Source organism: Puntigrus tetrazona, chromosome 9 (genome assembly GCF_018831695.1).
Source record: "Puntigrus tetrazona isolate hp1 chromosome 9, ASM1883169v1, whole genome shotgun sequence".
Classification (NCBI taxonomy): domain Eukaryota; kingdom Metazoa; phylum Chordata; class Actinopteri; order Cypriniformes; family Cyprinidae; genus Puntigrus; species Puntigrus tetrazona.
Window position 1 is genome coordinate 4,213,077 of NC_056707.1, and position 11,450 is coordinate 4,224,526.

At 37.4% G+C, this 11,450-nt stretch overlaps 2 protein-coding genes across 4 annotated transcripts in view; both read right to left on the reverse strand.

Moving 5' to 3' along the window:
- atf2 (activating transcription factor 2) overlaps positions 1-5,418 on the reverse strand; it is a 20,578-nt gene extending 15,160 nt beyond the window's left edge. The window contains exons 1-7 of one of the 3 annotated variants that reach the window (XM_043249305.1): positions 5,350-5,417; positions 4,596-4,665; positions 4,361-4,457; positions 4,157-4,275; positions 3,569-3,694; positions 2,317-2,495; positions 1,307-1,421 (exon numbers count right to left, since the gene is read on the reverse strand). In XM_043249305.1, coding sequence (XP_043105240.1) covers positions 1,307-1,421; positions 2,317-2,495; positions 3,569-3,694; positions 4,157-4,275; positions 4,361-4,457; positions 4,596-4,643 — 684 coding nt within the window. In that variant the 5' untranslated portion in view covers positions 4,644-4,665; positions 5,350-5,417. Of the gene's footprint in view, positions 1-1,306; positions 1,422-2,316; positions 2,496-3,568; positions 3,695-4,156; positions 4,276-4,360; positions 4,458-4,595; positions 4,666-5,349 lie in introns of all 3 variants that reach the window. The other 2 variants (XM_043249304.1, XM_043249307.1) reach the window with 2 other exon arrangements.
- A 401-nt stretch (positions 5,419-5,819) lies between these two features.
- Positions 5,820-9,191, reverse strand: atp5mc3a (ATP synthase membrane subunit c locus 3a). The gene is made up of 5 exons (XM_043249669.1): positions 9,086-9,191; positions 8,835-8,909; positions 7,994-8,068; positions 6,946-7,136; positions 5,820-6,373 (listed from the first exon to the last, which is right to left on the reverse strand). The coding sequence occupies exons 2-5, from the start codon at positions 8,871-8,873 to the stop codon at positions 6,259-6,261; spliced, it is 420 nt and encodes a 139-aa protein (XP_043105604.1). The 5' UTR covers positions 8,874-8,909; positions 9,086-9,191; the 3' UTR covers positions 5,820-6,258.
- Between the last annotated feature and the right edge of the window lie 2,259 nt (positions 9,192-11,450).

The following is an 11,450-nucleotide window of genomic DNA, read 5'->3' on the forward strand; positions in this document are numbered from 1 at the left end:
AAAACTCCAAGGCATTGCTGGTGATTTTGTAAGGCATTTGACTAAATCAGGCCGCTTCTAATATACATTTGTTTAGAAATTCAATGCCACATCCTTCATAGACAGAATTAATTCTAGTTCTTACACTGTTATCCAGTTAATACCCACCCTCTCCCTTACTCTTAGAATTAGGTTATATCATGGAAAAAGATATCACTGCACTAAACACTGTACCTCTCTGTACTCCCAACATCCTGCTCAATCCAAAAAGAACATTTACTGAAACTCAGAATAAAATGTGTAAAGCTTTATGGTGTTTGTGGCTGTGTAGCAGTCTTTTGAAATTTCAGAAGTACCTGTTTTGTTATGCAAAATCGTGTCAAAAAGTTTGGTCCTTTTTTTTTTTTTTAAATAAGTAACAGGTACAAAGAGACATTGGAAACTATGGGAGAGGAGAGAGTGCAGCAGGGCTGGGAAAGGATGCCCAATATGCCCAGCATATGTTAAGGACGCTCACACGGCTATGCCTCCGACACCACGTCAATTTCTGAATGACCTATTAGTGTTGAACAGTGTGGGTTTGGGGAAAGAGTTTAATTTGAGAAAGTTGGCATCTGCGTAGCCAGTAGCACTTAAAAAAAAAAGGCAAGAAAAAAAACATTTACCATGTAATGATCTCTTTGAAAATGAATAAGTTGCTGGTCATCACTGATTTGAAGGGTTAGCTTACCCGAAAAAGAATATGCTGTCATTAAAGAGTTCATGACGTGAGAAACCAAATTTTCTTTGACCTTTCGATACAGAAGAGGTCTTTGTATACTTAATGGATCCCGCAAGTTTCATGACTTAAAATAGTGCATCAGTCTAGAATACTTTTTTTGCGCACTGAAATGTCAAAGCATCGACTTCTGCAAACAGTGTTTCGTAGCACTGATGTCACGTGGACTATTTTAACAATATCCGACCACCTTTCTGGGCCTTAAACGTGCTATTTGTGTTGCTCTCGAATTTCATGGAAAATATCTTAATTTGTGTTCTGAAGATGAAAAAAGGTTGTAAGGGTTTAGGACAGTGATCCTCAAATCTGGACCCTCAAAGAGTCGAGATCCACCGGAACATGATCATTAAAAAATAAATAAATAAATAAATCACAGGTAGATGAGTTATATCAGGGTTGGAGCTAAGCTCTGCAGGGTAAGATTTGAGAAACCCTGGTTTAGGAGGACTTTTCATTTCTGAGTGAACTGTCCGTTAATGTTGTAAACCCGCTGTCCAGGAGCCTTCTATGCACACTACAGAGAGAGGAGTGTGTGTGTGGGACACTCACAGGGATGGCAGTGGGTATGTGTACGCTAGAGCTGGCGATGGTGGCTGGAATGGCGACTGGCATCGTCTGACCGTTAGGCAGCTGGAGCAGAACCGGAAACGTGCCGGACACCGGACTGAAGACAGACAGAGAGACGGGGAAACAATAACAGTAACAAATGTCACATTAATGTAACTGTAGTACAGAATTTATTTGCATGGGCTTGTAACATAAAAAAAGCTACAAAACCAAGCTATACATGCTTTAAAGTCAACATGAAACAACGATTGCACGGTTTTTTTTTGTAATGTGGCATGAGGGGAAAAAATGTTTCCATCAAAAAATATATTAAAATGGTAAAAATTTATTTATTTGCAATTTATTTGATATTTATTATATTTCTATATTTAATTTATATAAAATATTACATATATTTTTAATTTCATTTTAGTTTTTATTTACATATATATTATGTGTGTATATTATGTATTATTAGTGCTGTCATAGTCGTATCCAATTTTTTAATTGCATCCATTTTTTGTTTGCATAATATGTACTGGTGTGTATGTATTAAGTACACACACACACACACACTACTGCAAACAACTTTAAATATTGTTAGAAAGGTGTTGAGGGCAATTATTACATTTTAATTACAACAGCAACAACTTAAAACATTAAACTTTTTTGTGATAAATCATGCCAACAAAAATAAAAAAAGTGTATTAACAGTGTCAATCATTTTGTGTTCATGTTGACTTTAAGTGATAGAAACATAAAAAACAACAGCTAGAATTTTCTCTTCAATTGTTGTGTGAAAGAAAACAAAACCTGTCTGATGGTCGAGCACTTGTCAGTTCTATGATGTAAACGTAAAGGCACATGGATCACAAGCAACTGAAACTAAAATCATAAATTATCCAAGTAAATGAGTGACGAAAACCAAACACCGGATGAGGCGTAAAAGGTAAAAAAAAAATGATGGCAAACTAAGAGAGGAGCAGAATAAGTAACATTTAGAAGTTACTTACACTATCGGTCTACTAGAGGATGGGACCTGGGTTATAACAGAGCTAGATGTCGGAGATGGGAGAGCTTGCTGAATAACAACACCAGCCTCATTGCTGGCCAGTAGTACACTGGGGACTTGGAGGGAGGCAGGACGGACTATAGTGGATGGAGGCAGAGAGGCCGGCTGCAAAGAAACCTCCTGAAAACACCACACGAGAGCCAAGCTGCATCAACGGCTCACACAAATCTACACTGGGAGTAGTTTCTTTTAATGCTTTAAGTCTTGTATGCTTTCCAAGGCTGCATTTATTTGATATATAGAATTACATATAAATATATAATAAAATTTGAAATTATGTTTCACTTTAATATTTTAAAATCCCATTTATTTCTGTGAGGCAATGCTGAATTTCCAGCATCACTACTCCAGTCTTCAGAGTCACACGATCCTTCAGAAATCATTATGATTCTGATCATTATCAATTTTGAAACTTCTTGTGGAAATGGTGATGCATTTTTTTCAGGATTCTCTGAGAAAGTTAAAAAAAAAATACTTTTCTAACACAACTGTATCAATTTATTGATCAAATATTAAGGTTTATGCAAATTAAAAAAAAATAAAAAATTCAAATACTGACTCCCAAACTTTTGAACCGTATGGTAACTGTAACTAGGAAATATGTATATTTTCAGCATTCAGTTCACATTAGAGTCAGCGAGTTAAAAAAAACACATGCTTCTCGAGATCACAGAGCGCTTAGAGTGGATGTTTATTTATTAAAACTGTTACAGCTTCAATCTTAAAATCAGAATCAGCATATTTGCTGACTTAGGAAGTAAGCATCATCTTTCTCACACAGTCCTGAAAACAAAGAGATTTCTTCATAGAGCGATGGGTAGGAGGAAACATGTTCTTGCATCTCTATAAAGAAATGTATTTTCATCTAAAAGCCAGTACCTCTGGGACAAGCTACATCAAGCGGCAAACGCCGTTCTCTTGTGAAATAAGGGGCGGAGTTAGTCACACAAACCTGGACTACTAAAACATTTAGGCAGGGAAGACCCACAAACTATGAATTACTCCACAATATGAGCCCAGGATCATCGAGGTGGACTTTCCCCTAACACTGCTCTACTACAAGTTCATTTGAATGAAACATTCGGACTAAAAACCTTCAACTAACTAACCACACAGAGGACCTATAAAAAAAGTCCTATGCATTACTGCAAGCGTTCATGCAGCTCTCTGTCCAGCAGAGTCCTAAACCTCACCTTGTCGTCAGCGGTTGTTGACTCGGGGTGAGGAAGGGGACTGTCTCGGTGGGACGCAATGGGTGTGTGCTCCTCTATTTTGTTTCGAACAACAGGAGTCGCAAGAGGAGACAAGTCCAGAGGCAACTGCAATAACAACACGTAGATCAATGTTTGATTACACGCAGAGGAATCTACTTTTTAACTATAACTATATATATATATATATATATATATATATATATATATATATATAAAATTCTTAAATGTGTTGGTATTTATATATAGAGTGCATAATAAACATGCACTATACACACATATTATTTAAATAAAAACTTATTTTGGATGTCATTAATTGTTCGACAGCACTATTTTTTGTTTGTTATGTTACATTTTAGATTTTAATAGTTATGCTGACATTTTCAGTTTTTTTTTTTTTTTTTTTACATAATCTCCATAATCTTTATTATATTCACAATTTCACATCATTTTAAGTGTACGAATCATGCAAAATAGGACGGAAAATTTCAAAAACATTAAAAAAAAAAATCGTATAAACCGCAAATCTTTGAATGACAGTTTATTTGCAAAACGATCGCACGTCTTTACCTTTTTAACATCATCTTCCGTGGCCTTTTTAAAGTCATGCTCGAACGGGCTGGTGAGCTCGTTAAACAGCCCGACCTCTTCGCAGTTCTTCAGGAAGCGGGTCGGTGTCGGTGTCTGGTCTGCAACAGAAGCCCATAAAGCCATGAATAATAACAGCTCATGTTCACCTGCTTTTATAGCGAACCGCTGACTTTTCAGACTCACCAGCGATGATGACACTGTCATTGCGTGCTGGACCAAATCTCAGGGTCATCTCATGCTTGTGTTTATGCACTGCCAGGTGGTCTTCATTTGTGAATCGCTGTTGCAGACAGACAGTCGTTAAGCAGATGCATGAACCATGCATCCGTAGTATGAAATAAAAAAAGCATGCAGCTTCATTGGAGTGTTCGTTTAAAATATATTATAGCGCTTTAAGTGTGTAACAGCGATCACGTGCCTGTCCGCAGCCAGGAGCAGTGCAAAGAAACGGTTTATCATCACTCATATTCACAGCTTCAGTCTGCCACCTGATCACAGGAAGAAAAAAAAAAGTCAACAACTTGATTAAAAGCCACACCTAAGAACAAAAGCATGTGATGTATATACAAATATTGGTGTTATTTTGTGCTACAGAGTGAGTACAGTTACTAAGAGCTTAATGATTTCTGTTGTGTCAGACCAAGTTGCCAAAGGTTTGCCAGTGCATAAATAAGGCTTTTATAAACTTAAAAGCAAATATATCACTACAAATTTAAACACTTGGTACTGGCCTTTATGCGTTTATTAAACCACCACATACAGTAATGAAATGTGCTGTTTTGACCAGGCTGAGGTTCATTGATTACAGCACAACCTATTGTCACTTTCTGCTTTAAATCCCTATAAACCCACAGAGAAAAACCCAAAGCGCATTTCTCTAGTGTATCTCCTCCAGCGACACTGGGACTGTACAATCACAAACACATTGTTTACATCTGTCTCAGCAGGCTAATCAATGCTTAGCCTAATCTCTCGTTCATTTCAATGGGACCTCAGCTAGCTGCTAGCATGCGTCGCCATATTAACAACAAAGAAACACCGACAAGCTTTGAATGCGTCATGAAACTGCATTTTATGGTGGTACACATTCAGACGACTCCGCTAATCACTCGCAAGCTTGTGTAGAAAAGCGTGTTTGTTTATAATTACTGTGCGTTGACGCGCTTACTCACCCGCAGGCTGAACCCTGAAGAGCCAAAGCCCACTTATAGCACCTCTCGCGAGAGTTAGAAACTCCGCTAAACTCTTCTTAGATGAGACTCTCGCGAGAATAAGGTACTCGGCTCAACCCAGAGCCAAGCCCTTTAAACTCGAATCTCGCGATGATTAAATGCTGCGCTGACCTCTTCACGCTTCAAATCTCGCGAGTGATGAGCTCTGGTTTTGAAACTGTATATCGGATTTAACACATTTTTTTATGCACTGCGCAAAAAATAGATCATTTAAAATGTGTATATATATATATATATATATATATATATATATATATATATATATATATACACACACACACATATATAATTACATAATAAGCTAATTATTTCATACTGCTACATCCATAACGTCTTTTACTGTGTGTTGGTACACCATGAATTCAGTGCAAGTAATATCACGTGAATAAAAAATACAGACAACACAAAAATACGGTAAACTGTGATCTAGATTTATTTAATGCAATTTACAAAAGCAACTGAGGTTTTAATTGGCTTTCAACCAACTGCTATAAATTTACAGTCACACTATCAACCAGCAGTTTAACCCTGAATGGACCCTTACAGGCTCTACACACACAACATTACCCCTATACTGATGTAGAGAAAGTGCTATCAGGTTCTTTATATCCATGGTGAGTTTCAGCTTGATATGCAAGTAGCACCGACGGAGCTGTTGCTTTTCTCATTCGGTGGGCATGAACAGGGTTTAAACAGTTGAACAATATTTAATTGTTTCATGATTTCAGACTTTATATTCATACGCTTTCTCTTTTCGCAGAGACCGACAGCAGTTTTGGAAGCAACAGCAAAAATACGTAATTCGAAAGTGTGCTAAATGTTATGCAATGTTAGGTAACTAGCAGATTTTCACATGGCGAACAGGATCAAGAAAGCGACCATCAAACAGAAGAGCCCCATGGCTTCAGACAGAGCAAAACCCAGGATGGCGTAAGAGAAGAGCTGCTGCTTTAGAGATGGGTTCCTGCAAAACAAACGCATAACAGTCTTACTAAATATTGCCTGCATGGAGAGATGTGCAAACATCTGGACAGCGCAAGACCCATAATGCATTGCTGGAAATAATACAGCGCACACTGTTACATTACAATATTATAATATCTACCTATTAATATTTTCAGCATTACGTGAAACGTCTCGTGATCAGTATATCAGCATAATAAAATGATTTCTGAAGGATCACGTGACACTCAAGAATAGAGTAATGATGGTTGAGCTTTGTTCACAGGAAAAAGAGATTTTAAAATACTCATAGAAAACATTGAATTATAATTTTACAATATCACTGTTTTTTTACATGTACATATATATATATATATATATATATATATATATATATATATATATATATATATAGTTTATTTTATTTTTTTACATTTTCAAATATGTTTATGTTTACAATGGGTTTTTCCCCCAAACCTAATCAAAATTGCATTTTGATTGAGAATAAATGGAATGCACGATGAAAAAAACATGTCCATTTTGGCAAGTGAAGTCTTGATATATTAAGTGAAATTAATGTCAGCATCTCTTTACCTGGCGTATCCGATGATAAGGCTCCCGAACACGGTTCCGATTCCCGCACCGGATCCAGCCACTCCCACGGTGGCAGCTCCCGCTCCGATGAACTTGGCAGCGGTGTCGATGTCACGGCTCACAGCACTGGTCTGGAAGCTCCTGAGGGCCACCTGAGCGAGGGCCGACTGAGACAGCACAGAGCCGCTGACCTACAAGACAAGAGAGGACTGGCTTGACCTCTACAGGACCCGAGTGTTCGCCTGCCACCTGCTGTCCCACAACAGCAACAGCCAGAGAGCTCAAACACGATTCAGTGACAGACTGTCAGGCACTCCACCAGCACAGAAGTTATTACAATTATTTCAAATGCCTTAAAGAGACAGTCGCACAAAAAATGATGATTACATTGTGAATTTTAACTAAATTATTAATGTTAACATTAATGAAATGTGAGGTTTCTGTCATTCGCAGGAAAGTCCAGATTACCAAAATTAAGAAATTTAAAAATTAAGTGTTGTGATATAAATCATAGGCAACAATTAATCACAACCACATCTATCTATATATAAAAAAAGGCATGAATGCACAAATTTAAGAAAATAAGTTTTGTATATACATTAGTGCCATCAAATGCATCCAAACTAAGTTTGTGTTCTGCATACATTTATCATTTATATAGTTAAAATCACTTGAATGGGTTCACATCAGAAAAACATGTAATATATAAACTTAATTTAAAATTAACTTAATGAATATATAAATACAGACTTGTAAATAAATGTAAATATTTTCAATATATAATTTGTATATTTACACACACACACTTAACATGAACAAATTTAAATTTAGGCTTACAAAGTATTTAGAACAACGTAATCATGCAAAAAGTGATGACTGTTTTTATATCTGCATGAACATGCTTGCAGTGGACCAGACGAGAAAGTTACGGTTTCTCTCCGTGTTCTTTTACTCTGATGCCTTGTACTTCATCCACAAAGCACGAACTTTAAGAGTTACCACAAACGAAGAAAGACATACAAGGCCAAAAGGCAGGTTTGACAATCACCTCAGGCTTGATCTCCGGTCTGGAAAGCACAGCGGCAGAAACCGGCCTGTACAGGGACCTGGATCCAGCACGCACCTAAAACAAACACAAACCAAAAAAAAGCGTATTAATTTTGAATTCTGTGAAAAATTGGTGAATTCAAAAAGCGGTGAACGTTGAAAGGCATGTGTTCTGGAAAAAGCTTGTTTATAAATGATGTACTCAGGTTATGGCTTAAGGTTGGCTGATGGACAGATGTATGGTGAGGCCACTAAATTATGAAGACACGTTTACATGAGGAATATTAAACAGCCTTCAAACAGGACAGATCCTTCAAAACTCATCACCGTAACTGTGTTAAGTGTTAACTAACAAAGCCGAAACCAACGACCCGTCTATTACAACGGACTGCTAACCTCCATTGTGCCCTTGGTGAAGACAACTCCATGCGATGCTTTCTCAAATAACTACAATTCATCAAGATGTGCAACAGGACAAGGCGTAGATTTACGCAAATTCAATATAACAAAAAATAAAAATAAAAATCAGACAAATAATGGCAAAAGCATCCACTAACACAGGAGACCGACTAGATTAGTGTGTTGTTAACCAGCCCAGGGTTTGACCTTAACCTGTCAAGCGTTTTGCGAGCTCAAAACTTTGAAATTAAACCAAAAGGTCAAAGGTAAACCGTAGCAGCGCGTGGCGTTTAGTTCGAACGCTTTTAAACGCGTCTCGAGACGAATGAATGAACGGACGTCACTGACGCCAAGGCGAGCCTCCGCAGGCCGCTTTCTTTCACACACTGCTGCTGCTGAAGCGCGAAAAAGACGGCGTTTTCCCCGAAGGAGGCTTCACTCACCAGGGCTGGTGTGGAGACGAACTTCGCGCAGGTGAACATTTTGAGAGGAGAGTGATTTTGAGCGGCCTGGGACTTCTGCAATACAAAATAAGAGGTCAGAGAGGATTTATACAACAGCTGCGGAAATAGGACTGTCGCGCGCCACGGAAGCGCGTGCCAGCTCTATCCCGATCAAACCCGCAGCTCTGAGATCACGCGGGCCGAAGATGAACGTAGATTTACGCGAACCCGGTTATTTCTTCCCAACTCACCGAAAGCAGAGGTCGAACCGCCGGCTGAACTGCGCCTGCGCACAAGCGACACCGCGCGAGGACCCGGATATTGGCGTGACGTCAACGCTAGGTCTCCGCTTTCGAGCTTTATTGGAAAGAGCTCAGAGACAATTTACAAAGCCACAGAAATAAACAGTTCTGACTTTTATCATAAATAGGCTACGCCAATATAATAATGTATTTCCATAATTGGACGCTGGAAGAACAAAATCAGTCATAAGTCGCACTGGTAGCCTATGAGTCAAAATGATTGATTTTTGTTATATGCCAAAAAAAATGAGGATATAAAGATAATTTCTCACCGTAAATATATCAAAACGTAATTTTTGATTCTTAATATGCATTGCTTAGAACGTCATTTGGACAACTTTAAAGGTGATTTTTTATATATATTTGTGTCTCTGACAAATATTGTCCTATCATAACAAACCATACATCAATGCAATCAATCAACTTTCAGATGTATAAAACTCAATTTGACAAAAAAAAAAAATTAAGATCACGATTGGTTTTGTGGTACAGGGTCACAATTGTATTTTTGAGATCGAAAGCTGCTTTAAAGTTTTAAAAAAAAGTTCCTATGAAAATTAAACTGTTTATTATTACTTACCTTCATTATTAATTATTATTTAAATAAACATAACACGGAGACGTAAGAAATCAGAAGTGGTCACGCAAAACAAACAAACAAAAAATGATCTAGAACCATCTTTTTTATTTGAGGATTGTTTTTGAGGTTAGAAGCATCAAAAAATGTTTGAGCTGCATATAAATCTGGATTGCGTTACAAGAATATATAGCCTACAGAACTCGAAGATCATTGTAAAATCCATAACTGCTTCATTTCATGAAAGTCCAGCTCTGCCACATTTAAAAAAAATCACGCTTTTTGAATATTAATAATGTATTTATTATTTATTTGAATAATTATGGCTTGAATCAAGATCAAGCTTGTCTGACGGACATGAGCTTCTGCGTTTTGAGCAATAGTGACCTCATTATTTAATGCGTAGTCTTATTATTAATGATTTAAAAATGCAAATGCGTGAATCATTCAAAATGCATTTAGATCCGTTCGGCGAATAAAAAAAAACAACAGCAAGAAAACCCCAGGCATGCAAATGCAGAAGATATATTTCTGTGCTTTGTGTCCCAGAGCAGCTGTCACTGAGCGCCTGCCGGAGCCGGACAGATCCACGTGCAGTATTAAGTCTGCTTGAAGGTGATGAATGGCCCGCGGGTGCCACGGGCTGTGAGGAGCTGCAGGTAACGAGAGCAGGACGTCCTCCTCAGGTGTGATCAGTACAGGTGAGAGCCTCTCAATCACACGCACGCTTACTATTGTGTGCTGCTTCTGGGTCGTTACACGTTTTAAAACGTGAGAGACTCACACTGACTGACTTTAAAACACGCCAGGGCCTATGTTTTGTCTCAAGATGCGCACCGGTAATGATTTCTTTCTAAGGCGTATTTATAAAAAAATGACTTAAATGTCCTAATTGAAGTACGGCCTAATCCTGGCTTAGTCTAAGCCCTGTCTGTGAGACTGGGACTAAGATAATTAAGTATCTAATAATTGTATTTATCAAAGAAGCATGAAGTCCGTTTCTGCCACATAATAAGTGCTTTGGTAAATCACAATTATGACATAAAATGTTGAAATTCTGACAAGTTTTTTAATTACACTTTTTTTTACAACGTTATAATAATACATGCATCTAACTGAATAGAAGGTGCATTTCATGAAGGCATGTTAATATGTTACGATCCCATTACTTGATGTTAATGCATTAATAACATTAACTAATAATAAGCAATGCATTTGTTATGGGATTTTTTTTTCAGCAGTTAATAATGATAACAATCCCTTAGAGCATGTTAGCTTGAATCCAGTTCATTTCACTAGCCAGTGCAGACACTAATATTAATGTAGATTAATAAATGCTTTAGATGTATTTTTCATTGTTAATTCAGGTTAACTAACATTAATCAATGGAACCCTGTAGTAAAGTCTATTAAAGGTTTATGAAGTTTGTTCATTATTTGAGTAACTGAACAATAGCTTGATGGGCTGTTTATTTTTTTTGATGTTCAAAATATACTAGAAAATGACATTCCAATCAAAAGCATTCAAGTCTATTTTATAGCACTGTTTAATTTCTTCTGTAAATGTTTTTGGATCAACATCTTTGCTGACACTGTGATTAGCCGATCAGATTTGAAGAAGACGTTAGCGGTTTTTGTGAAGTTCAGGCTTGCAATCAGCGTTTGTTTTTTGCACATCAGTGTCATTCATCAGTAAATCAGATTTTGGCATCACTCATGAGGACGGTTAGGTTTAGGT

What these genes read in the sequence shown, in the direction of transcription:
- atp5mc3a (XM_043249669.1), bottom strand. Translation starts at nt 8,873, where the DNA reads ATGTTCACCTGCGCGAAGTTCGTCTCCACACCAGCCCTG. An exon ending in GACCGGAGATCAAGCCTGAG is followed by an intron (nt 7,137 to 7,993) that starts GTGATTGTCAAA and finishes CTTGTCTTGTAG; the next exon opens with GTCAGCGGCTCTGTGCTGTC. An exon ending in CTTATCATCGGATACGCCAG is followed by an intron (nt 6,374 to 6,945) that starts GTAAAGAGATGC and finishes TTTGTTTTGCAG; the next exon opens with GAACCCATCTCTAAAGCAGC.